Source organism: Vulpes vulpes, chromosome 12, assembly GCF_048418805.1.
Source record: "Vulpes vulpes isolate BD-2025 chromosome 12, VulVul3, whole genome shotgun sequence".
In the NCBI taxonomy this organism is placed as follows: Eukaryota; Metazoa; Chordata; class Mammalia; order Carnivora; family Canidae; genus Vulpes; species Vulpes vulpes.
In genome coordinates this window covers 7085650-7113372 of record NC_132791.1, presented here as the reverse complement: position 1 = coordinate 7113372, position 27723 = coordinate 7085650, and the positions used below count along the sequence as shown (strand labels likewise).

The window sequence follows — 27723 nt, the reverse complement described above, 5'->3', positions numbered from 1 at the left end:
AGGGACAATTCTGAGAAGCTAAAGAAGGATTATGGGTTCAGAGCCAAGGAGGTCCCCCCTTATTCCTTAACTTGTTGGGGGCTCCATATCTCTCATATACACAAAGACAAACCACAGGACTGCAGGGCTAATCATTTATTGACCAGGTAGAGGAAAATCTTATTCATGGTGGGGTTCTCCTGCGTTATGACAAGGAGAATCAAAAATTTGTAGAAAATCTTTCATTCTTGGTTGGTTGATGAGTTTTCCTAGACAATTAGGAAAGATCCTGAAGATGCAGAAGGAGATAATGTTTTCATAAGTGATAATGATGGAAGTCAGGTAAGAACTGTTACTGGATGGCGCGGGGCCATGGAAGGGAAGATCCTGGAGCCCAAACGAGGAAGCATTCACTCAGCACTAAATAAGCGGTTGAAAAAGAGAACACAGAAACATATTAAGCACTTCTTGGATTGAATTGAGGGCAAAAAGAATTTCTATTTCAGAGACAAATGTGAAGAAGGAGGTGTCAACCTGTCTTTTAACCTACGTTACTTGCCAAAATAGCAGAGGGAGGGCAATGAGTAAATGCTTTTTCTCCTGTTGCTGATCTCATCTTAATCTTCCCCAACCTGAATCTATGGGAAAAAAAGAAAAGAAGCAAGGAAGGATCCTAGGCGTGTTTCTACCATCTTCAGCACAAGAAGTTTGGAAGAGTTTTTGATAAATTGAGAGAGAATGGCAAAGCCAGAGCTACCTTTTATTCAATGCTTAGTTTATGGAAGCCACATTATCTGAACGATGCTCCACAATAAATCTAAGGTAGGAAACCAATAAGAAAATTCAGCATATTTTCCAGTTTAGAAGACAGTGGAAGTTTAGACAGCTCTATTCTCAGGTGAGAAGTTAAGGATGTGCAGAGATCAAAGGAAGAAATGTTTGTCATAAACTGGAGCATAAGATGGCCTCCTGGGCTTGGAGGATAGACCACAAACACAGAAATAGGTGTGAGTTTCATACTCATGCCCTATTACTCTTTCCCCATTTCAAATTTTAAGTCTTTTAAAAATTTATTTATTTATTTGAGAGAGAGAGAGAACAAGTGGGAGGAGGGGCAAAGGGAGAGAGAGAGAGAGGCAGGCTCCCTGCTGAGCACAGAGCCTGACACAGGGCTTGATCCCAGGACTCTAAGATTATGACCTGAACCGAAGGCAGAGGCTTAACCACCCAGTGCCCCTCATATTTTAAGTCTTAATGATTTCTAGCACATTACCAATTACTAAGGCCTCTCACCAGCATTATGTCCACACAGTAACCCTGTAGGGTAAACATCATTGTTCTGCTTGTAATTGTTTAAGTTGTTTGTTCAAAAGCTCATGGTAGGGGCCCTTAGGTGGCTCAGTCAGTTAAGCGTCTGCCTTCAGCTCAGGTTATGATCTCAGGGTCCTGGGATTGAGCCCCATGTTGGACTCTCTGCTCAGCAGGGAGCCTGCTTCTCCCTCTCCTTCTGTCTGTCACTCTGCTTACTTGTGCTCTCTCTCTGTCAAATAAATAAGTAAAATCTTTAAAACAACAACAACAACAACAAAGCTCATGATAGGAATGAGTCCTACACCTAGTACCTCCAACTCCACATCTCATGTTCTCCCCACAAGTTTCCTCACCAAATTATTTTTATTGCCATCTTTGGACACAAATCCCTAATGCTTTTGGAAGTCATGGATCCCTGGGCCACCCTCTTCACCAGAGATCACCAACCTGGAGACCTGGGCTGCTTCACTCTGTCGGGCCTGGAGACAGCGATCTGTGGAGGCAGAGCACATGCAGACACTGACCCCGGTTTATTTTCCAGAGAGAAACCAAATGATTTTTCAGGGTAAAACAAAGGGGACTGATTGGGGGTATTGCCTTCTCTTGACTTTTTTACCTCAGTAAATGTAGGAATTTAGGAAGGGAAAACCAGAAAGAGCTAAACTTACCAACTTGGGTCAGGTCAAGTATGTTTTCCTTAGGAATTTCCATTCCTTGGCAATATCTCACAAACTTTTCCTTGACTTTTGGACTCACATCTGGTTTTCGGGCTGTGGGAAGAGCAACAGGAACTGCTGTGTCTTGTGTATGTCACTGAGGCTCATGAGGGGTGGCTCCAGATGGATGGGAAAATGGACAGCACTGGTTGGGTGCTTAGGCAGAAGTCTTGGGGATGGATTATAACCTGTCTTGAATTTGACATCTTGAAGCTAGGCTATAGCTTATGGGACAATGAGAGATGTTATCATTTTCCCATCACCAAGCCTGGGGGATTACCAAAAGTGAACATCTGTCTTCAGGGGAGGAGAGACATTCCAGGATAAAATTGGGAGAACTGCTTGCCTTCCTTCCTCTCCCTCCCTACCCCGCGATGAGTGTCAGCATGAAAATACTCTACCATAGAGCTCCATCAGTTGGAAGTTCTGTTTCTGGTTGATATTATTAAGATGAAATATAATATAGTGCTCATAGGCTGTTTCAATTATTCTAAATAAATTGTATCCATCATCTGTGAAGGAAACAGAACACAACTCAGCTTGCTTGGTCCACAAGAAGCAGAGGAAACCCTTTACCTATTCTCACTCACAAAACAAATTCAAGTGTATATCATGGAAGAGATAGAGAGTGATATCTAATGCCTTCATTTACATCTCCCAGGGCTTCATGGGGCAACATCCAAGGGATACTGGTACAATGACTACTGGTGGTAGAAAAATTTAGCTATAGTAGCAATTTATGCTCTATCATCCTCTCTGAGACCATCTCTGCCAATTATGTGTCTCTGTCCTCTCTATAAACCCCACTGGCATTACATACCCAGCTATACTCTAAGCAATGTGCTATGTCAATGGCCACTAGACATCATCAGAAAGTGGGCAGGGAACAAGAAGCTGTCTCGTCATTTGTCTTTTGTTTGTCTGTCTATTTTCTTTCCTTGCTGGAGGTACATATAATCAAACTGCCTTCTTTATCTGATGGTATGATGTGCCAGGCTTTGGCTTTTATGCCCAAGATTCTTCCAGATTCAGGATATTATCTCTTACATGGCCCCCATTATATCATGTGATCAGAAATTGGTCAAGATCCTGAAGATATTGGGGTTTAGTAAATTCTTGAAGTTGGAAGTAGAATTTAGAAAGACTTTTTAAATATACTTACACACAACATCATATTCACCATCCTTTTCTGTTTTGTTACAAATCAGAGAAATTTTAGTACACTTTCCATTCACTCTGTAAAACAGAATAAGCCGATGTCCAAGAGATATTGATGGGCTAGCTCCTTCACCCTCTACCCCTGAGTTTCTGATTCCACTTAACTGTTGAACATTTTGGAGGTACAGTTTCCAAAGAGCTTTTATTTACATTATTTCACTTTATATGATACTTTAAGAAGGGGCCAACTGCTTCTATTACTGTTATTCTGCTACTACTTCCCACTATTACTATTACTACAACTACCTGTCTAGATAATTAGCTGAGTGCTCACATGTTCCAGCCTCTCACATAAGTGCTCTACAAACATTACCTCACAGGGTCCTTGCAAAACAAAATAAAACAAAACAAAACCAAAAAAAAAAAAAAAAACATGAGGGAATTAGTATAATTCTCTTTACCCAAGGGAAAATTGAGGTGGAAACAGATGAAATTTCTTGGTCACACAGCTAGTAAGAGAGGGATTAAAGAGAGAGGCTATCAATTCCAAATCCAGTGCTCCGAATTTATGCTGTACTGCCATACTACCTACGATTCTGATACCTTCTACTTACCTCCTCTACTCCTATTTTAATTTATTTCTGTCATGATTCTTATCTCTGAATCTGGAAGAGGCCTGGGTACTCCACGTCCAATCAGTATCAGATAGTGGACTCTGATTTTGAATAGAGACCCAGAATGTATGGGTACACCCTTACGTGTGTGCACACATGCTCATACACGCAGAGTTCCAACACGATATTCAGACTCTCGTGTCTCCTTTCCCAAGTGAAGAAGGCCATACTTACTTTGTATGCATTGTAAAGATCAGAGAAGAGTTGCTCAGGACTTCAATGTCTTTCACAAAAACCCTCATGCTGCCATTTTCTTCTATCTTTTCCTTGATATCTGAGGCCAAGAGAATGGAATACCAATCTCCCGAAATCTGCGATAAATCAGCAAAATAATTGGGTAAGAAAAGAAGAGAGAGAACACCACAGGATCACTTGTCTCCTTGAACTTTGCCCTGTGGGTGACCTCATAATGGTGACGTGAACATAGAATTAGAACTCAGGTCAATTGGTACCACATTTAGGGCTCTTTCCACTATCCCTCCAGGGAGAATAGAGGTCCCCAAATGTTGTCATCTTTTAACATGGTACAATTGCTCTTAGTTAAGAGTCTGAAACCACCCTTTTTGTCTAATATGTCAAGGGACTCCTGCTCTCCAGTAGGACCATGTTGCTTCAGAACCCTCCAAGCCATCCCCAAGGTCTGAAGTTACTACACCATGCCAACTCTACCTTTGAAATATCGAAGTTTCCTTTCACAACATCGTTTTCTTCCTCATGGGCATGGACTAGAATCAGCCCCAGACACAGCAACAGCAGCTTCATGTTGGCAGGCGATAGCTAGCACCGTTGCCCCCACAGCTACTGGGAGCAAGCCTCTCCCTGACAGTGGCTCCACTCCCCAGCTCCTGTTTTTATATCTGTTCTGGGTCTAGTTTTTTTTTTTTTTTCTTTTTTGCATGGGACACCACTTTTACTCCTCCCATTCCATTAAACAGTTTGTCATTCATTGGTGTGAGGCCAAGGATTGTTCCTGCCCTTTTGAAACTTGGCAATCTCATCTCTCTTTAGATCTACTTAGTGGCCTTAAATTTCCCAAAACATATACTCAAGAAAAATAGTGGGACAAAAACAGCTGCCTTTTGGAACCAGATTTAACTGAGGGTCTGGCTTGGGATCAGAAAGCCAATTATGCATGGTAGGAATGGACTATCACTGGGAAGTGGAATGTGTAGGGAATCTATGTTCCACCACTCACACAGTGTGCAGAATTGGGCATGCCACTCCATTGTTATTAATTTCTGAAACAAAAGAAACTCTCTACCAAGGTGACAGTACCTTTCACAAAACATTAAAATAGAGTCGGTCAAAATAGGGTGAATAAAATAATGAAGTATGGTTTCTGGTATTCAGTATATTTTCATTTTTTTCCTTATTCTCTGAACTCGACCTGTGTGGTTTCCCCCTCCCCACGATGAACAGACAGTGTTGAGTCACAGTGTATACCCCACTATACCAGAGGCCCCATAAGACAGGTGGAGAGGTACAAGATGTCATCTCTTCCATCAAGTAACCTTCAATGGAGTTGGGGAAATGCTGCATCTACTCATTTCATATGACTCTACAAGCATATGAAATAACCCAACTGAGTCGGACTAAGTTCAAACCACTGTAGGTCAGAAAAGGAGTGATGCTGGGGAGATGGTATCACAGAGAAAGCGCTTAAGAACATGACTTTGGAGTTATGTAGATATGAGCTTCCTTCCTATCTCTGCCATTTTGAAGCCATGGGGACAGATTTAACTTCTCTGAGCCTTAGTTTCCTTTAAAGAGGGATAATTATATGTGCATCATAGATTACTGTAGGGATTCGATTAGATGATGTGTGTAGAACCCTCAGCATAATGTCTGGCACATATTGGTCAGAGAATTATTCCTGGATAAAGTGGGACTTGGCCTAGGTCTTGAAAGTCAGGGAGGGTATGCAGATGTGGAGGGCATGTGGGAAGAGCATTCAGGTGAGTAGGATCACATGCCCCCAGCTGGAGCTTGTTAAAAGCTATAGTTCATTTCTGCCTTGTGCCTTGTCCCCTTCTGCATCACTCCCAAAACAGAAAGAGTTTGGTGACATGGAAGGAGCTGAGCATAAGGCAGTGAACCTAGGAATTGTGGCATTCTACCTATGGCTTGATTTAGAAAAGTCATTCCAAGAGCGCCTGGGTGGCATAGTTGGTAAAATGTCTTACTCTTGGTTTCTCAGATTATGATCTCAGGGTCCTGAGATTGAGCCCTGCATCAGGCTCTGCGCTCAGCTCAGAGTCTGCTTGAAATTCTCTCTCCCTCTCCCTCTACCCCTTCTGCTGTTCTCTCTCTCTCAAACAAATAAATATTTAAAAAAAAAAAAAAAGCCACTTCAGCCCCTGTGACCATTCCTAATTTATGCTCAACCAATATCCAGGCACTGGTATTTTGAGATCTATATAACTTTAGTCATTATGGGCTGGCTATGGGTTTTCTTGTTCCTGAGATGGAAGAACTGACGTTGAATTGGTGACAAAGGCTGTGTACTTTCTCCTTTCCATTTAATTAACCACAATCAATATCCCAGTAGGCACTTCTCGCTAGAAATTGGAAAATAGATTTTTAAACTTATATGAAAATGCGAAGAGTCTAGAATAGCCAAAACAAATCTGAAAATGATGAACATGTTGGAAAATTAACATTATTTTATTTCAAGATTTTTTTATAAAGCTACCATAGTAAAGACCATGTTGTATTAGCATGATCAGTACATATGTGAATGACTGATCTTTGACAAAGGATATGATATTTTCAACAAATGGTGCTAGAACAAACAGCTATCCATGCAGTGAGATGAATTTAAATCCTTATATCATATACAAAAATTAACTCAAAATGGATCATAGACATAAATCTGAAAACCTAAAACCACAAAACTTTGCAAAGAAAACAGATGAGAAAATCTCTGTGACCCTACATTTGACAAAGATTTTCTAGATACAATACCAAAGGCATGAGTCATAAAATGGCAATTTCAAAAATAAGATATCATCAAAATTACAGTTGTGTTCTTCAAAAGTCACAAAAGAATGCAAAACAAACCACAGATTGGTAGAAAATACTTGCAGGGGGAAGAAAGAAAAAAATATATATATGAAAACAGAAACCAATAGTAATGAAGATGAATAAAAGGAGAAAATACGTGATTTGATTCAATTAAAGACTGACCACGGGGATCCCTGGGTGGCGTAGCGGTTTAGCACCTGCCTTTGGCCCAGGGCGCCATCCTGGAGACCCGGGATGGAATCCCATGTCGGGCTTCCGGTGCATGGAGCCTGCTTCTCCCTCTGCCTGTATCTCTGCCTCTCTCTCTCTCTCTCTCTCTCTGTGAATATCATAAATAAATAAAAAATTAAAAAAAAACCTGACTGACCACTTGGGACACCTGGGTGGCTCAGCAGTTGAGCATCTGCCTTCAGCTCAGAGTGTGATCCCTGGGGTCCTGGGATCAAGTCCCACATTGGGCTTCCCACAGGGAGCCCGCTTCTCCCTCTGCCTGTGTCTCTGCCACTCTCTGTGTGTGTCTCTCATGAATAAATAAAATCTTTTTTAAAAGAGAAGATCCTCAATGCAAATGGACATTGAAAAAAAAATACTTAATTCTAGGGGATCCCTGGGTGGCACAGCGGTTTAGCACCTGCCTTTGGCCCAGGGCACGATCCTGGAGACCCAGGATTGAGTCCCATGTCGGGTTCCCGGTGCATGGAGCCTGCTTCTCCCTCTGCCTGTGCCTGTGTCTCTGCCTCTCTCTCTCTCTCTCTCTGTGACTATCATAAATAAATAAATAAATAAATAAATAAATAAATAAATAAATTTTTAAAAAAATACTTAATTCTAGGTACAGTGCCAGAATATTTTCCCTCCAGATAAGTGGAGTTTTACCTAAAGAATGCAAGCTTTAATAGACTTCAGTCGTCTCTCAGTCCAGTGGAGAGGGAAAGAGACAGTCCCTGGGAAATAAAGGCTTTATGGGGAAAGAGCTGAGAATTGACTTGTCTGCCAGCCTACGGGCCCCAAGGAAATGGACCCCTTCCTTTCTGCTTAGGGGGCAAATAGCACCTCTGAGGAGCCTCTCTGAGTCAGCACAACAGCAGCAGACAGGCTACGTGTACACCCTGGCCTCTGCTGCTGTACTGGGGAGCTAGCTTTTGCACCTTCTCTTTTATGGGGCCAGCTGAGTACAGTCCTGATTCTAAGGGTATCCAGTCATTCCAGGGCTGAACTGCCAAGGCCCCAAATACCCAATGTACCAATCTTTTAAGACCAGAGAGCTAATATTTAATCATACGGCCACATTTCAAACATGACATCTGGATCCAAACTGCTCTATTACAGTCAGGTTGCTTGAGCAACTTTTATATTTAAGGCTTTTAGACGTCATCAAACTTAGGAACAATCTGGTAAGCAAAGAAAGAAGGTCTTGTTCAGTTACATTTGTTCAAGGATGGGATTGTGTCAGAATCCATTTACCAAGGCAAATGGTTATAATGAGGATGTGGCAGTACAAATATCATCTGTCCAAAGGCTTGATACATAAAAATAATATTTTAATGTTGGAAATAGAGTAAGAACTCAGTATTAGAGAAGTGCTTTACAAATATTCTTTCATATAATCTTCATAATAGCTCTATATGATAGGTATAGAGAGGTGTGAACAGAGGTGTGAACTAAGATTCAGAGAGCTTAAGTAAATGGACCCAGATCACACAGCCAGTCTGTGGGAGAATCTGTATTTGAACCCCAAGACTGTCTGACCCCGGGGCCCCTGCTTCCATGGCTTCACTTGTTAAAGATGGAAGCTTGATGTTTCTGACATGGAAGACGAATAGAACAGGAACGAGCAATGCTTTAGACCCTCAGGGGTGCCTGCCTGGTAGTTCCTACTGAAGAAGCTGCATGCAGGTTTCTCAGAAATGTGGCACTGTGGGTGTAGCTGCCAAGAGCCTGGCCAAGCGGAGGGCGAGTAGCAACGCTTTTCAGTAAACCAAAAACTTGATAGTCAAATGGGTGGATGGATGATTTGGAAAGACTGTTCTTCTCATAAGGAATTAGGAGACACTTCCATGCCAAAAAGGAAAACTATCCCCTTCCGTTCGTGGCTTCAAGTTAAGAACTGGTCACCAACCACATTAGGACTTCCTCACTCAACACCAAATATAGGGCATTTTTTAAGTAACCCAAGAGAAGGGTAACAGTCTACCAGGTGGTTGAGAAGTGATAGGCCTACATTATGACTCAGTGTGTGGGTAAGAGGCTTATGGAATCCATATATGAATGGATAACAGTCCGCTTATGGCCAGGCAACTTGACTGAAACTAATTGGCTGGCTGGAAATGGATTTAGTGACCTTGTCTTCATCATACTCTTAATTACTTGAACAGGTCACTCATTGAGAAAGCCTGCGGGAACATTCAAGCCATGTTATATAATACCAAGACAATTGGCAATTATCAGTGCCAAGAAGAATAGGAAGAAACACAAGCTGATTTAATTCGTGTGGCAGACTGGGAAGTATTTCTTGGTCCCTGGCACCCAGGGTGGTTATACATTCTGCTGGTACCAACCCAAATCCAGTTCTAAAATATCCATTCCCTTTACGGATGAAAGGTCTCTTGGACCTAACAACATACCATCTGTGTCAGCTGAGTCCTCTGGAAAGCAGATACTGAGACAGATACAGGGGTGTGGAAGGATTATCAGGGAGTAACATTTGTGAAAGGAAAAAGGAGGAGGCAGGATTACAGGAGGATTAGGAAAAGATGATGTAGATCTGACAAAGTCTCTGTCAGCCCAGTGGGGAGGTCTGAAGGATGTTAAAAGAATCCCGTGTCAGGCAGAAATGAAGGGGATCTGGGGACACCTGGGTGGCTCAGGGGTTGAGCGTTTGCCATCGGCCCAGGGCATGACCTCGGGGTCCCGGGATCGAGTCCCGCATCGGGCTTCCCGCAGGGAGCCTGCTTTTCCCTCTGCCTGAGTCTCTGCCCCTCTCTCTCTGGGTCTCTCATGGCTAAATAAATAAAATCTTTAAAAGAAAAAAAAGAAAAAGAAAGTAATAGGATCTTGTACCACATGGTGAGTCATCGACTGGGGTCACTCCAAGGAAACCAGGACCTCAGTTCAAGATCGGAGGCAAATCTGATCAGTGGAGGCTGTCAGCTAACCACACTCCTGCCATGAGCCCTTTCTCGGAGGGGGAATCTGAGCAGTTCATGTCTACGTCTGGCATACGATCCTAATATCCAGAAATAAGTAGCCTCCTCAAAAGAGATCCATAGCTCTCTCAGCATCTGGGTGCTGGAACCTACGAAGTGCCTTGGCATCACCTCGTCTGACTACGGTGACCTCCAGAGAGTAATGGCCATTGCCTGACTTGTGCCTTCCAAATTTTAATGCATACTCTTCTTTTAGCCAACTCTCACTGGAACTATACAGGGAAAGCACTGGTAGGAAACACAGTTCTTCAGTCTAACCCAGCTGACACAACACAACCACTATGTGGTCAAGGAGACCATTCTTAGGAGCTGAGTCCTGAGCTGAGACCTGAAGGATGGGACTGTGCCAACCACAGGAAGCATCTATGTAGAAGCGCCTGGCAGGTTCCAGTTTGTACTTGACCTCCTGGCCCTCACCTGGCCACATCTGGCTCTTCTTTCCCCAACCTGCCCTGCATCATTGGGTCACAGCCTGCGGGCTCACCCTGCAGCAAGGTTGAGGGAGGCAAAAATCCGCCCCTCACTTAGGCACATGGAAGCTGAGGCTTGTGAAATAGGAAACCTAGAGGGATCCTGAGTGCTCCCCCACCCCCCACCCTGCCAACACACACTGGGGCAAGGTGTCCGTGATGGTTCCCAGTCAGGGGAGAGAAGACTGGATACCCAGAAAATATCCAATCTCAATCATCTGGGGGAGAGTGTATTAATAATCTTTCTGTTATTTTCAATATGTAAGTATCTGAGGTCTTTGGCTGTTTTCCTCTTTTAAGTTGGTAAAATATTCTACTGAGAGGATGCTAAAAGATTCCTAAAAGCAAAAGCTCTGTCTCTCCAGTTCTCTGAACGGACTCATTTTGTCATTGGTGTGATTTAGTCTAATTACGTATCTCCAGAATCAAGATGGAAGTAGATCTTGTCTTATTCTCATAGTGCTTTTGGCTTGTTTTTAGAAATTAAACGAAGAAACAAAAACACTCTGGCATGAACCGTCCAAAGCTGGATTTTTGCCATGCCACATAGCCAGTGTCTTACCATTCCTTTATTCTTTATTTGTCACATTTAGCTCCTGCTTTGTGCTAGGTGCTGACCTGGGCATTACGACACAGCAGGGAACCAGCAGAAAAAATCCCTATCCTAATGAACACATAATTGCCCTCTAAAAACCCTGCACAGGTTTACACTTTCAGCAACAATATATGAAAGTCTGGTTTCCAAATTCGTCAACCAAAAAAGGATATTACTACCCTCTTTGGCAGAAGAGAGAAGGTGGATCTAAATGATGTTTTGATATTTTGGTTGTTGATTTATATTTTAAAATCAAAGCTACCGTGACATATTTCCAGATACCAACGCAAATGGCAAGAACAAAAAACAAACCAAACATCTGACAACGACAAACACTGGAAGAATTGTCATACGTTGTTGGTGGTGTAAAATGATACAATGGACGTATATGAGGGTGAACGACAAGATGCAAAATTAAGGAACATCACACTTAAATCTGAGAATACGGGAAGAAGCAAAAGGGAACCTAAGAGTCTCACACACACACACACACACACACACACGAAGTGTCACACGCAAAATCAGATGGCATTCTTAAACAGAAATGCTAGAAGCTCAAAAATGATGGCAAAATCACTTCACACTGATGAAAGTGATTTTTAACCCAGAGTTTACAAAATCCAGCCAAACTATCAGTCAAATGTAGGAATAGGATAAACACCGTCTCACATAGGAGAAGTCAGCCTGGGTTCCAAATTAAAAAGAGGCAAAATCTCCTTTATTGGGGGGAACCGATCAACCGGGGCAGAAAGGGCAGGGCCCGGGCGGTTGCCGTTGAGGCTGGTGGCCGCCAGGCGGAGACCAAGCACGCGGGAGCGCGGCCCGGCCCCCCGCGGCCCTGCCCCCCGCGGCCTGCGGAGTGAGGGCAGCGGCTGCCCGCTCCTCTCCGTCCTTCTCCCCGCGGGCCCTCGCCGAGCCCGGGAATCCTCTGCGGGAGAGGATCCTCTGCGGGAGGAAAATGCGGATCCAGAAAGGAGCGCGGGGCGCACGGCGTGGCGAACGTGCCCAGCCCCGGGGAGACTGACCCCCGCTGGACGGGGCCGCAGCACGGCCTGCGCGCGTCCTGGTGGGAGCGCGCGTGCGTGGGAATGCGCCTGCATGGGAGCGGGAGTGCGTGGGAGCGGGAGTGCGTGGGAGCGCGCGTGCGTGGGAACCCCGCCTGGTGGGAGCGCGCATGCGTGGGAATGCGCCTGCATGGGAGCGGGAGTGCGTGGGAGCGGGAGTGCGTGGGAGCGCGCGCGCGTGGGAACCCCGCCTGGTGGGAGCCATGCGTGGGAATGCGCCTGCATGGGAGCGGGAGTGCGTGGGAGCGCTCATGCATGGGAACGCCGCCTGGTGGGAGCGCTCGTGTGTGGGAGCGCGGGCTGCGTGGGTGCGTGGGAGCACGGCCTGCTGGGAGCGCTTGTGCGTGGGAGCAGGAGTGCGTGGGAGCGCGCGTCCGTGGGAACGCCACCTGGTGGGAGCGTGCGCGCGTGGGAATGCGCCTGCATGGGAGCGGGAGCACGTGGGAGCGGGAGTGCGTGGGAGCGCGCGCGCGTGGGAGCGGGAGTGCGTGGGAGCGCACCTGCCTGAGAGCACGGCCTGCTGGGAGCGCACCTGCCTAGGAGCACGGCCTGCTGGGAGCGCTTGTGCATGGGAGCAGGAGTGCGTGGGAGCGCGCGTGCGTGGGAGCACGGCCTGGCGGGCGCGCACCTGCCTGGGAGCGCGTGTTCACCTGCGGGGCCCTCCGTCCGAGGCAAGCCCAGGCGGGAGGGTTTCACGGCTTCACGGCCTCACTGGCTTAAGTGAAGCGCTCCAGCGCCTGGCCCAGGTGCCCACGGAGCGGGGAAGGAGCTAGAGCCCGGGTCAAAGAGGAAATCACAAGAAAATCAGAAAATGTTCGGGTCAGTGAAATGACAATGAAGATGCGTTCCATGGAGATCTGTGGGATGCAGCTAATGCGGGGTTTAGAAGAAAATTTGTAGTTTTAAATACTTTTCTTTTTAAAAAAGAAGCCTAAGAATCCGTGACCTACCGTTTCGCTGTGTGAGCTTGTAGAAGAGCAAACTAGGGCAGCCCCGGTGGCGCAGCGGTGTGGCGCGGCCTGCAGCCTGGGGCGTGATCCTGGACACCCGAGATCGAGTCCCACGTCGGGCTCCCTGCATGGAGCCTGCTTCTCCCTCTGCCTGGGTCTGTGCCTCTCTCTCTCTGTGTGTCTATGAATAAATAAATAAGATCTTTTTAAAAAATTATGTAGAAGAGCAAAGTAAACTGGAAATAAATTAGAGGAGGCGGTGCGGCCTGCAGCGCTCCCCTGCCCCCTTCTTCGGCCCCCTGGTGCCCCGCAGTGTTAGTGCGTGGGCCTCGGCACCTCCTCCCCGGAGGGAGGCCGGGGTGGGTGGGCGCGTGGCAAGCTGGTGGGTTAGAGGGCACCTGCCTGGGCGCACTGCGATGGTTCAGTTAAAGCCCCAGCCCCACAGCGTGGGGTTTCTACCAAAATGGCTCTTTTCCACGGGCTGTTTTCACTGTGAGGGAAGGAGTAGGATTGAGGAAGCGCCCGAAGGAACTCCTGAACCCCCCTAGCCCAGCCCTTCTTCGCTAATTTCTCCTACTGTTGTTAAAAACTGATTTAAAGACGACTTAGGTGAGACACACAAGCTTTAACACTTCATCAAGTAGCCAGTCTCCTTTTGGAGAACTGCAAAAAGAGGCAAAAAGCAAAAAGCTTTTACAGACTAAAGAACAAGCAAGAGACAAATAAAAATATGATTGGCTGGGGCCGCACAGACAAACTTGTTTGGGGTAAGAAGGCCCAGAGGTGGCTCAGCCTTCGGGGACTGGCTGACCGAATATACTGCACTTCTGTCAAGTGGAGCATTTACAGGGACACCAACATTATCTAAATTTTGGTTTGCTAAAAAAAATAAATAAATTTTGGTTTGCTGAGGAGCCCCCAGGAGCAGCTCCGTGCTGGATCTAGAGAGTTATTTCCACAGTGCTCCAAAGGAGAATGCTGAAGGGAAGGTTCTCGGGGCACACCGCTCTGATTCAGATACAACTGAAAATAACAGAAGACCATAGTGTTCCACAAACTCTAGAAAATGAAAAGCAAGAATATCATATTTCAAGAATCAAACAGGAATACCTTATATTGATTTATCTTCTGCTGGTGACCATGTCTTCTCAAATCGCACCAGTACAGTTAAGAGACAAAATTCACACACAGTGGTTATAGTTTCAGAGTCACCTAGAGACAAAGGGTGCCAGTGCCCTCCTACCAGAGCAAGTAGAAATTATTCTTCAGGATTGGAAGTTCAGTGTTTGATGAAATGGGGAAATTCCTCCAAAAAGACAACCTGGCAAGTCTTTCACAGTATTAAACAAAAAAACCTGAATTTGAATGATCTATTAAAGTGACCATGGGTGAATCAGATAACTTTAGCCTCTTAATTTCTTATACTGTTTCATTGAGCAACCCAGAAATGTTTGCTCTCCTCCCTGTGAATCTAATCTAAAAAGGGACCTTCACTGCTATAATAGTTACACTTAATCCTGTTACTATGTTTTAGGTTTATTCTCTTACAATCCTTTTTTTCTTTTTTTCAAAACTCTTCTTAAATTTGTGTTTACCCAATTGTGGTCATGGAAGGATCTGAAGAAAACTTCAGACTTGTGTGCCTGGGTCCTGTCTCATGGAAAAAGAAACTACCACAAAATGGTATTCACTTACTCCCTTCTGGGATTAAATGTTGTGTATGCCATGAGGTAATTATTTCCCCAGATAAAGAGCCAATCATCCCAATATCATTTAACAACTAGTGCATTCTTTATCTACCGTTTTGGGATGCTACTGTAATCACAAACTAAATTCTCATATATACCTATTTTTCTGTTTTCTATTCTGCAGATCCAGTGGTTTCATCTGTGGTATACTAAGTATTTTGTTTCCTACAGACCACTGTTTGAATTGCTTGGAGCGCAAGCCCCATTTGTTGTTCCTAATTTTTAACACTATTTTAGTTATTCAGGGATCCCTGGGTGGCGCAGCGGTTTGGCGCCTGCCTTTGGCCCAGGGCGCGATCCTGGAGACCCAGGATCGAATCCCACATCAGGCTCCCGGTGCATGGAGCCTGCTTCTCCCTCTGCCTATGTCTCTGCCTCTCTCTCTCTCTGTGACTATCATAAATAAATAAAAATTTAAAAAAAAACTTATTAAAAAAAAACAAATATATTTAGTGTGCTAAATTTACTTTTAAAATCCCAATGAATGACAAAGATGCTGAGACAGTTAAATGTGGGAAATAGTCTTTTCAACAAAGATGCTGGGATAATTGAATATCCACATGCAGAAGAATGATGTTGGATCCCTACCCCACACCATATACAAAAAAGTTAATACAAAATGGATCATAGACCTAACAGTAAGCACTAAAACTATTAAATTCCTAGAAGAAAATATATAAGTCTTCAACTTTGGGCTACAACAAAGGGACAAACAATAAAAGAAAAAAGGTAAGCTGGGGGCACCTGGGTGACTCAGTTGGTTAAGCATCTGCCTTTGGCTCCAGCTGTGATCACAGGGTCCTGGGATGGAGCCTCGAGTCAGGTTCCCTGCTCAGCAAGGAATCTGCTTCTCCTTCTGCCCCCCCCCCCACTTGCTCATGTTTTCTCTTTCACTTGTTCTCTCTCCCTCTCTCAAATTAAGAAATCTTTTTTTAAAATAGGTAAGCTGGACTACATAAAAATTAAGACCTTTTCTGCTTCAAAGAACATCATCAAGAAAACCCACAGAATGGGAAAAATATTTGCAAATTATATATAGAATATATAAAGAATATCTTGCAACTCAACAATAAAAAGTCTAATTTAAAACAGGCAAAGGATCTGAACAGACATTTCTCCAAAGAAATACACATGTATGTGTACTTATAAAAATACTTCTGAAAATATACATGTATCTTTTACAGAGAAAACAAGTGTTGAGGAGGATGTGGAAAAATAAGAACCTTCACATTTTGCTGGTGGGCTTGTAAATGGTGCAACTGCTTTAAAATAAAACCTGGCATTTCCTCAAAAAGATAAACAGAGTTAATTTCTGACTCAACAGTTACACTCCCAGGTATATACCCAAGAGAAATGAAAACATGTCCACACAAAAATTTACACACGAGTGTTCCCAGCAGCATTATTCACAATAACCAAAAAGTTGAAACAACTGAAATATCCATTAACTGATGAATGGAAAAAAATATGGTAGATCCATACAATAGAATTTTATTTAACCAAAAAGGAAAATGAAATATTGATACTTGTTACAACATGGATGGAACCTTGAAAATATGCTAAGTGAAAGAAGCTAGCCATAAAAGGCCACATAATCTGTTATTTCACTGATATGAAAAGGCCAGAGCAGATAAATCCACATAAAGAGATAGTAGAAGAGTGGTCATCGGAGGCTAGAGGGAGAAGGGCTATAGGGAATTATTGCTGATGGGTATGGGTATGGGGTTATAAAAAAAAAAAAAAATATATATATATATATATATATATATATATAAAACATTATATATAAATGAAAAAATATGTTTTTATATTAACATATAAAACAAAAAGCATTCCATGAGTACTGGAAAATAATGCATATTTCTCTGTGGGGGAAAGCATTCTCTTATATGGCTATTAGACAAATTTGTTAATTTAAAAAACTCAAACTCGCTATTAATGTGTTTCTTTAACATTGAAAAATAACATGAGGACTACTAAAGGGATAAATGATATATAAACAATTTTCATGATCCCACTAAAATTTTTGTGTATCTGAATAGGCTTCTATTATAAATAAATATATATATTTGTAGTAAATTATTTCTAAAAATAATTTTCTGTTTTTAAAAACAAACCAGTTTAGGGATAATTCCATTATAAGTTTTTATCTCAATGATAACACATTTTCAGGATTAACGGCAAGAACACTGTTTTTTCTCAGTACAAACAAAATGAGCATTTTGCCCAAACCTTTTCTTGCATAACAATCCTAGAGTTTCTTACCACTGAGTGTTTAGGTATAGCAGGCTTCCCCACATTCATTACTCTGATAGGATTCCATTTCTAAAATGAGTTCTTTGATGTTGGATTAAAGATGTACTATGATAGAAAGCATCACTACATTTACTACATCGATAAGGTTTCTCCCCTGTGTGTGTTTGCTTATGTTTAGTAAGGGTGGAGCTTAAGCTGAAAGATTTCCCACATTCACTACATTGGTAGGGTTTCTCTCCTGTATGAGTTCTCTGATGTCGAATTAGTGATGTTCTATAGCAATAGTTTTTGACATAGATTACATTGATAAGGTTTCTCACCAGAATGAATTTTTAGATGTTCAGTAAGGTGTGTGCTCCGGCTGAAGGTTTTCCCACATTCCTTACAAACATATGGTTTTTCTCCAGTATGAGTTCTCTGGTGTTCAGTAAGATGTGCGCTCCGATTGAAGGCCTTTCCACATTCATTACATTCATAGGGTTTCTCTCCAGTATGAATTCTCTGATGTTGAATGAAGGCTGGGGTATGACTGAAGGCTTTTCCACATTCATTACATTTATAGGGTTTTTCTCTGGTATGAGTTCTCTGATGTCGGATCAGTGATGTGCTATGGGAAAAAACTTTCCAACATTCCTTACACTGGTAGGACTTCTCCCCAGAATGAATTCCCTGATGTTCAATAAGATGTGTGCTCCGGCTGAAGGTTTTCCCACATTCAATACATGCATATGGTTTCTTTCCAGTATGAATTCTGTGATGTTGAGTAAGGGCTGAAATATGGCTGAAAGCCCTCCCACATTCATTACAAGGATAGGGTTTTTCTCCAGTATGAATTCACTCATGATTTCTAAGGGATGACCTACAACTAAAGGTTTTTTCACATTCATTACATTCATAAGGTTTCTCCCCCATATTGACTCTTTGATGTTGAATAAAATTAGTGCTCTGACTAAAAACTTTTCCACATTCATTACATCCATAAGGTTTCTCCCCAGTATGTATTCTTTGATGCTGAATAAGATTAGTGTTCCAGCTGAAGGATTTACCATATAGTTTACATTCCTGCTTCTCTCTCATACCAATTTTCTCAGGTTCCATTAGTACTGAACTATGGCTTTGTATTTAAATTGTTTCCAGAATAAGTAAGGTTTTAGATAAAAAATGCTTCCTTTCTTATATGTAATAAATTATTTTCCACTTATGAGCTGCCTTTTAAAAAAATCAACTGACACAGAACTATGCTTTAAGCCTCTATCATTTATGTCATAATTGTCTTTAGAAACTGCTGTTTAAAAAGAATTGAGCTCAGGTTAAATACTTCCTCAAAATTATTAATGATCTTCTTCTTTAATTGAGTGTCCTTGTAATTCAGTTTTAGTAGCATTCTCAAGCTTGTTATCAAATTCCAATTCTTCTAATGCAAAGTTTTAGGAATCATCATTTAGAAAAATGTCTAACATCAAGCCATGACATTATCCTTTTTCAGAAGATTTCTGTTTTGGAGTTGATGTTTTGATTTTGGATATAGTATCCAGGATTAAGGAGAAGACAATATCTCTTCCCTCTGGAATATAAAAGGAAAAAAACAAAACCCGTTCATCAATTACAGAGAAAAAATATAATAAAAATAAAAATGAACCAGTGTTATAATGAAACAAAAGATAATACAGTATAGGTCCTGATTAATATGGAAGTTTAAAGAAGGGAAGAATTAATACAAATAGGCAGAGTAAAAGAAATGGAAGCACTGAGACAAAATGCATAGCATAATAAAAAAATAGAGGCACAGAAAAGTACATGACATGACAAAAAGTCAATGACATTAACAATCTCTGGAACTAGAGGTAAAATAAAATAAAGGAAAAGTGAAATGTGATTGTTAATAAAAACTCTGACAAACATATTCAATGCCATATAGTAGGAGATAGGAAAACTAAAGTTTTCTGTCATAGCAATAACATGATGAATATGAAACATTTTAGATGAAGATGTTTGTTAATTTCATCTACAGTGGAAAATGAAAGAATAAGGCTATTGAATTCAGCAAAAAGTTTAATATTAATGATATGAGTCTGGACTAGGATAAAGTAATAATTTAATGTATGAGCAAACCTAAAACATAAAAAGGAAGAAAGAAATTTTTAAAAATACTGACACTGATTATGGGGAGTTTTTCAAAATGAAGTTGAAAAAGATACAATAATTTCTAGCCAATAAGTTTGGAACTAACAGTCTTACTTATGGTCCTATTAACAGAGGAAATAATAGCACCCTAATAGTGTTACTAATTCTAGAAATATGGAAGGAAAAGGAGGCACCTTAGGGAAAGTTGGTGATTTCATTTTTCACCATATTGAGTTTAAAGTGAAGTGGGACATCTAAGTGGAGACAGGCTCCAAGCAGGAGAAACTAAGGGGACAGAACACAAGTGAAATATCTAGACTGACAGAGACGTTTCAGGGAGTTAATGACATAAGGGGACTATGAAGATATTAGAATGCATGGATTCTTTAAGATAAAAATAAATAAGTAGAAAATAAACCTTAAAAGCACATGCATTTGTGTTAGGGCAAAAGTGAAGCTAATTAAAAAGCATTTGGAAAGGGATTAGAACAAAAAGATCTACTGGTGCCACAAAAACAAAGAAAAAACATCAAACACAGCAGAAAGTCTGACTACAGAAAGGACTAAGAACAGGGTGCCATCAAGAAGGAATTCAGGATTCAGGAGTGTCTTCCAAATGATGTTAGTATAAAAATCGAAGAATCTACTTCAAAGACTACCACAGAAGGGAAACTGAGGCTGTTAGCTACTATTATGGCAGGTCTGGTAATTAAAGGAGAGAAGAAAATTGAAAGGTGGATAAAAATTAAACTATGTTATGCAAGAATTCTTTTAAGAGAAAAACTTTTGGCTGAAGTTAGAACTGGGAATGACTGAATCGTTAATTAGTAAACCAAGGTATTAAAACCTTGATGAGTGGAAAAGAATGGAGTCTGAGGATAGAGAGATTAATTAGCAATAGAAGAGTGCTCCTTCTCTGAGATCACAGAGTTAATGTGAGAAAATGGACAAAGACATGTAGAAATGAAGCTGATGTTCACTCATATTAACTCAGTTTTTGACACGGATAAAAGGGCTCTGTGCAGTGGGCACTAACCAGCATTTCCAAATCTGCCTCCTCCTAGTACCAATATTGTTACTACCACCACCACAATAGACAGACGGACTGGTACTTACAAGGATTTCTAGTTATTCGGTTGCTACTTAGCTATCTGATTTTTTTCTTGATTAAGTAATTTGTGACATTTCTCCTTTTTTTTTTTCCTGTTATTTGTAAATACAGATCTACTACTTGAAAGATAACATCCTTAAAGAGCTGATATCCCATTCTTGGTTTAGGATATAGGCTTGGTGTTTAGGATGGATCTCATAAGTGTGTCCTACGTTGTCTTCGGGAACTCTGAGATATAGAAATGTTGATGCTGCTAAGATGGCACAATAAGCTATCCATTTGCAACGTGTTGAAGAAAAGACATATCACACGTTTAGTAGGAAAAGAAATATCTCTGTGCACAAATAAAATTTAAAAAACTCTCTGGTCCCAAAACAAGCCTAGTCTTGGATAAGCACTTATAAAATATATTTGGACATTTTGGGGGAAAGTCACTGTAATCTATAGTAATTACAAAGCTTTACATATCCAAGGTCAAAAGGTTCCTACAATTATCATCACCTCCCTTACAGTGTCTGATGGTGACCTGGTTCTTTTCATTCCTACAAGAATGTAGGAATGGACAAGAATGGACAAGAATGGACAAAAAAACCCAAAAATGGACAAAAAAGTCCATTGGCACATCCTCCAGTGCCACTGGTTCCTAACACATCAAATACGTACTCACTAGGGGACCACTTATGCAACCAATGCTGAAAGAAAGAGTAAAGCTAAGATCTGAAGATAACAAAGTGGAGGGCTAGCAAGTTGTTCAAAGAGGATCCAGGGTGGGGGACCTGGGCGGCTCAGTTGATCGTCTGCCTTCAGCTCAGGGTGCGATCCTGGGGTCCTGGGATCAAGTCCTACATCAGGCTCCCTGCGGGGATCCTCCTTCTCCCTCTGCCTATGTCTCTGCCTTTCTGTCTCTCTCATGAATAAACAAAGAAAATCTTAAAAGAAAAAAAAAAGAGGATCCAGGGTTCTAAGTTAAAGAGTGATTTAAAGTACATTATTTGGCACCACTCTGTATCCATTGAGAGTACAGAGAAGTAAAACAAGAGAAGAGAATGAGAACATTGAATTATGTGAAGGAATAAGGATAGATTTTTCCAACTGATAACTCTTATATTCAAGAAGTTGCGAGCCACAGGCAAGCTAAATACAAAGAAAAGCATGTCCAAAGATCTCAAACTTCTGAAAATCAGGGCCAAATAGAACAATCCCATAAACAGTGTAAGAAACAGGCACAGCAACTTCAAAATACTCTACTCACCTCTCAGCAGCTAAAGACAACTGAAAATGCATGTTTCTGGATGAAAACACTCAATATTTGAAAGATGCCAGTTCTCTAAGTTGAAGGAACCGCCCCCATCTCCAACCTGCCAAATATGTGAAGGTCTTGACCCCCAGTACCTCAGAATGTGACCTCACTTGAAAAGAGTCAATGCAGATATATAGATGAGGTCACGCTAGAGTAGGGTAAGCCTCTAATCCAGTATGACTGGTGTCTTTGTAAGAAGATGGTCATGTGAAGACACAGACACGTGGGGAGTACACCACATGACAATGAAAGCAAAGATTACAGTTATGCAGCTGTGAGCCAGAAATGCCAAAGACAGCAAGCCACCAGAAGCTAGGAAGGATTCCCCTACAGGTTTCAGAGGCAGCATGGCCCTGCTGTCACCTGGATTTTGGACTTCCAGCTTCCAGAACTATAAGAGAATAAATTTCTCTTGTCTTAAGCCACTCAGTTTGTGGTACTTTGTCATAGAAGCCCCACAAAACTAATAGGCATCCCAATTTTACTTACAGAATATGTATTTTTGAAAAACAAAATGAGGCTGAAGGGGGATTTGTCCATATTACACAGCAAAACATTTGTCCATATTACACAGCAAAACATACAGCTATGTTCATTAAAACAGGGCAGTACTGACATAAGAACAGAATAAAGAACCTAGAAATAGGCCCATTCTTTTTTAGGGATTTAATACATGGATAAATGTGGCATTTCAAATATTTGGGGGAAGATGGAGATTCAATAGGGTCTTGGGATAAGTGGCCTACTATCCATTTAGGGAAAAAATAAACTGAACACTATTGCCTTATATAAAAATAAATTATTGGTGAACCAGGGTGAAACATTACAAATAAAACTATAAAATAACTAGAAAACATCCAATAAGTATTTACTGAATAAGTGAAGAATTCTCTTGATTCCCAATCCAGTGGTCTTTGAACTACAGCATCCTGCCAGTTAAACCTACTACCTTAAGTGTAATTTAAGACACTATTTTTCTCTACATCTCAACAGTCAATCAAAGTGTACAGGATGTATTATGACCCTACCGTAAACAATTCAGAATTGAACAGGATTAGGATCCTAAAATATCATCTAATCTGTCTCCCTTCTTCTATGCAGACCTACCTACAGCTTAACCATTACTAATTACGTTTTTCAATCCAGCATTTATGGAACATTGTCTAACTGCAAAGGAAGTTTAGAGTTAATGTTTTTGTGGTCAGCTTTCATATTTGTAAGCAAGGACCATAATCACCGATTTTTTTAAAGCCCCATGTACTTGGTAGGGTGTGCCTTGCATTTTAGAGGTTTCAATAAGTACTTGGTTGCTTTTCTATAAACTGATATTTTTCCTTTGTCATTTTAGTTTCTGGAAGCCTGCAGCTCACAATTCTAAACTATACCTCTGATGTTGTTGCTGACTCTGTGAGATTTCTCGATCTTGGTAGCCAGACAGAACCACGACAACCCCTCAAAAATGTCATCATAGATCCTGTCTTTCTTACTTCCTAGTACAGTGGTGACCTGACATCTGTCATTAAAACCCCTGGTGGTTACTATTCTCTCATCTTAGAACCATCCCCACAATCAGCCAGGCAAAGATGTGTGACTGTCCTAATATTTGCCATGTTCCTCAGACCATCTAACTGTGAATTCTGTTTGTTTGTTTGTTTTTTTCAGGGCTGACTGATGTTGTTAGAGCCGTAAAAACAAGAAGATGAACACAAGGACCAGATGCAAAAGGCTTTTCTTTCTGAACCTCACAAATGATCATGATGTCAGGCATTTGAGCTAAAAAGTGGCTCAGGAAACCTGAAGACTAATTCCCTAGTTTGCCCAAGACACAATTCAAGCCAGCAGGAATTAAGTCACTTGTCTAAGGTCACACAGTTAGCCCCTGGCAGGGCTAGCATTATAGCCTCTCTCCTATTCTCAACTTCAGTAGTATTTCCCTCCACTTAAAAATAGTCCACACACTATTTATGAAAAGAAAATGACAACTACGTTGAAAAAAATATTTTGAATTATCCAATTCATAGAGATAAGATTTTTTAAAAATCAGTGGTTTAGAAGTGTAGCGATGGCTATTCAAGTTTCTCAGAGTCTTTCTAAAGACACAAATACATTATAAATTGTTTAAATGATGATCATAACAATGTATCCATTTTTTCAATGTATCCATTTTTAATCAAATAGGTAGATAGCTGTAAACATTTTATTTTATTTTTATTTTTTTAATTTTTATTTACTTATGATAGTCACAGAGAGAGAGAGAGAGAGAGAGAGGCAGAGACACAGGCAGAGGGAGAAGCAGGCTCCATGCACCAAGAGCCCGACGTGGGATTCAATCCCGGGTCTCCAGGATCGCGCCCTGGGCCAAAGGCAGGCACCAAACCACTGCGCCACCCAGGGGACAGCCTCCTGTTTGACACTGAATGCCTGTAAAGCATATTCTCCTTTCACGAATGCACACAACTGAAATGAAATCAATATGCATTTCAATGGTCTAAGCCCAAGCTGAATATAAGGATAGCAAAGCTTTGAGAATTGGCTAAGATCTTTTCTATTTGAAATAAACTAAACTAAAAATGAGACACACTTGGAAGAGAAGGAAATCCTATGCATTTAGTTCTGTTCCAATATGGCTATAGTTAAACTCTTCAAACGGAAGTCCCTTGTAAATCAAGAATGGCAGAAGCAGCATGAAATAACTATAGCGATTTCTTCCAGGGCATATCAGTGTTGATGAATATTATATCATTTATAATTTTTTTAATCTGCATTTGAATTTTCAGAAAAAATTACTGTTGTCAATATATCCAAATACAAAAATATACATGAACAACAAAACTATCAGCAATTTTGCCCAGTGATTATCCCAGACCCTGGCTTAGGTACACGAGAGGAAGTGGCATCTAACGTACCAGTAGAGGGGTTGGCCATAAATTAGAGCACAGACCTTTTCTCTATAGTAACAAAGGACAGACTACATGGGAATACTTCCAGAAAGGTTGGTAGATGTGAGGGTGAGACCCTTTGGAAGTTCTTTTCTGGTTGTTTTCAGTGAAATAGGAAGCAGGATCATCAGTCGAAGGTGAACATGGGCTAGGAGCTGGAGTAACATGTCACATGGCTGGTAGGAATGGGAGAGTAAAGAAAACAGGGGAATCATCTTTCATGGGGATCACTACCTTAGTTCCTAACTAAATGCCCTATATCTCCTCTTACTCCCATACAGTCTATTCTCCACAGAGCACCCAAATGGGTTCCTTTAACAATAAGTCAAATCATGTCCTTCTCAAAATCCTCCTATAAAAATCGTTAAATTTCATGTAAATTATACCTCAACAGAGCTGATTAAACAATAACTACCACAGCCACCTTCGTATGGCTTCTCTTCTCACTCTGGATAAAAGCCAAACTCCTACACAGCCCTGTGTGATCTGGACCCTCTTAGCTCTCTCATCTCAACATCTGCTATGCTGTTACGCACTCTTCTGTCCACAATGGCCTCCTCCATACAGGCTCGGCACATTTGAGCCTCTGGACCTTTGCATTTGCTATTGCCTCTGCCTAGGAACTCCCCACCCCAACCTCAGATATGTGCAAGGCTTACCCCATTTCCTTCAAGTCTCTACTCAACATCACACTACATGAAATAACAGCTGTCCCAGGCCCTCCCTAAGCCCGTGTCTCTAATGCAGTTTCTTCCGCTAGTCACTATCTGACATATTTACTTGTTTATTGCCTGAGCGCCCACCCTAGCCCATCAGTTCCGTCTACGCAGAGACTTGGTTTTGTTCACCTGCTGTATCCCCAATGCCTCAAACATTACTGGGCAAAAAAAAAAAAAAAAAAAAAAAGCAGGCCCTCAACAATGTATTCAGTGAATGAAAGAAAGATCTTTCCTCCTTCTGGGCACAGAGATGATATTTCAGGAAAGAAAAAGTAAAACCGAGTTGCATTACAGACTCACCTGCACCTGCACGTTTCGTGTGTACAGAGTTGCCAGTTAGGCTCAAGAAAGTATACGGCTAGGAGTGAAGTGTGAGATGGAAGATTCTGCATTTCCTCAGTTTCGGTTCTCACATGCCTCTCACAAGTGAGCATCTTGCCATGCTAGGAATTATTTCAACGTGTAAAGAACATATGTACATATGTAAAGAACACTTGTACATATATTGCTGCATAACTGCATACATATAAAGTACATTTAAGTTATGAGCAATCTAAGAAAATTTCAAAGGATATTTACACGTGATTTTTCAAACTTCAGATGGGAACTTTAGAAATTAAAACCAGCTGAAGGTATAAATTGGCATTGAAAAATTTTGCTCACTGGGGACGCCTGGGTGGCTCAGGAGGTCGAGCATCTGCCTTTGGCTCAGGGCGTGATCCTGGGGTCCCTGTGTCTGTCTCGAATGAATGAATAAATAAATAAAATCTTAAAAAAAAAAAAAAAAAGAAAAGAAAAATTTTGCTCACCAAAGACAATGTAGTCAGGTCTTCCTTCTTAATGCCATCTTGTCTAGGACACGAGAGGCCTGAGAAGGCAGAGCTGAAAAAGACAGGGGCCCTGAGGAGTCAAGACGGTCTTTATGGGAACCCTGTCTGACCAGCTGGAGGTGCTCTTCAGAGCCCACAGGACGTCGGGAACCAACTGCACAGCTCCTTAGAGAACACGCTTCAGAAAACGTACCTGCAAAATAAAAAAGCCTCTGGGGAAACTGCATTTCAGAGGAGAGAGCAAGCAAAGAAGTGGATGTCAGGAGACCTACATTCCAGAGCGGGGTGGGGTTGGGGAAGGGGTGCGGGGTGCGGGGAAGTTCCTGGAGCGGCCGTTCCCTCCCGGTGGAGGGTCTGACCCCACCACAGCCGCACGCTCCAACTCCCAACCCACAAGTGGGAGCCCAAACCCTGCCCCTTAAGCCTGGGGTGCCCGCCCAGCCAGGGCTCTCCCTCCCCCTTAACCCAGAGACACCGCCGTAGTCCCGCTAAAACCCGAGGCGGCCTCCCGCCGACGGCTTCGCAGAGCTCGGAGGCGAACCCCCGCCGCCAAGTCTCCGCCTTCTCCCTCGGCCCCTCGGCCCCGCCCCATCCCCGGGTCACGAGGAGTCCAGCGCGGAGGTCCCTCCCGGTCCACCTCCTGGTGCGAGAGGCTGGGAAAGAACTGGCTCGGGGATCCCTGGCTGGCTCAGCGGATCAGCGCCTGCCTTTGCGCCGGGGCGTGGTCCTGGGGTCCTGGGTTCGAGTCCCGCATCGGGCTCCTGGCATGGCGCTTGCTTCTCCCAATGCCTGTGTCTCTGCCTCTATCTTCCTCTTTCTCTATCATGAATAAATTTTTTCAAAATCTTAAAAAAAAAAAAAAAAAAAAAAAGAACTGGCTCACTACCCGATCCAAGGAGAAACCAACACCCTCCGGCTTTCCCGAGCCTCCGCCTCTGCCTCCCCCTCGCAAGCCAGGAAGTGCGCCTGCGCATGTGGCCGCCTGGAACTACATTTCCCAGCATGCTTGGCAAAGGCCAGGCGCCCGCCGGCAGCGTCCCCTACCGGCTGCAGAGTTACCTTTCCACCTCCAGGCGACTTTGCAGGCGGGTGCGGTGGGGTGGGGGGTGGGGGGCGCTGGCTTTCTTTCGTTATTCTAATAAAAAGGAAAAAGGGACGAAGAAAAGCTTTTCCTTTCTCAATAGGCAAATATGAATCCGAAGGGATGCAGGTTTTTCATTAACCTTTACAGAAAAGGAACAGCTTTTTCATTATATTAGTAGATGAATATAACCTTTTATTCAACAAGGTTAGGGAAAAAGGGCGGGAAAAAATCGAACCCCAAACTAGATGGAATTCCTTAACAAAGAGATACTTACTGTTTAACACTGTAGGATAGATAGATAGGTAGGTAGGTAGGTAGGTAGGTAGGTAGATAGAATTCAAAAAATAAGTCACAGCCACATTCTTCCTGTGTGGGGAAGGGGTCTGTGAAAGAAGGAATTGATTCCAACCAAGAAGGAAGTAAAACTAACTTTTGAGGGTAGCATTTTTTTTCTAGTGTTTTGTT

The 27723-nt window shown here is 42.3% G+C and overlaps 2 protein-coding genes across 3 annotated transcripts in view; both read right to left on the bottom strand.

Annotated features, from left to right (window-relative positions):
• Positions 1-120: 120 nt before the first annotated feature.
• LOC112922989 (lipocalin Can f 6.0101) lies at positions 121-27122 on the bottom strand. Of its 2 annotated transcripts, XM_072727660.1 has the most exons (10): positions 26882-27122; positions 26154-26367; positions 17472-18715; positions 13148-13328; positions 4013-4149; positions 3169-3242; positions 2408-2518; positions 1959-2060; positions 1738-1783; positions 121-399 (listed from the first exon to the last, which is right to left on the bottom strand). In XM_072727660.1, exons 5-10 carry the CDS (start codon positions 4078-4080, stop codon positions 390-392), a joined length of 411 nt encoding a protein of 136 aa, XP_072583761.1. In that variant the 5' UTR covers positions 4081-4149; positions 13148-13328; positions 17472-18715; positions 26154-26367; positions 26882-27122; the 3' UTR covers positions 121-389. The 2 variants fall into 2 exon arrangements, with proteins under 2 accessions (XP_072583761.1, XP_072583760.1); XM_072727659.1 differs by having other exon boundaries at positions 26154-27120.
• The window catches only part of LOC112923068 (uncharacterized), a 59361-nt gene continuing 48698 nt past the window's right edge, over positions 17061-27723 (bottom strand). Inside the window, 2 exon segments of the mRNA XM_026002777.2 lie at positions 17061-17442; positions 17444-18162. Coding sequence (XP_025858562.2) covers positions 17199-17442; positions 17444-18162 — 963 coding nt within the window. The 3' untranslated portion in view covers positions 17061-17198.

What these genes read in the sequence shown, in the direction of transcription:
- LOC112922989 (XM_072727660.1), bottom strand. Translation starts at nt 4,080, where the DNA reads ATGAGGGTTTTTGTGAAAGACATTGAAGTCCTGAGCAACTCTTCTCTG. An exon ending in TGGTGAATATGATGTTGTGT is followed by an intron (nt 2,519 to 3,168) that starts GTAAGTATATTT and finishes TTTCCTTCACAG; the next exon opens with ATGATGGATACAATTTATTT. An exon ending in CCAACTGATGGAGCTCTATG is followed by an intron (nt 2,061 to 2,407) that starts GTAGAGTATTTT and finishes CTCTTCCCACAG; the next exon opens with CCCGAAAACCAGATGTGAGT.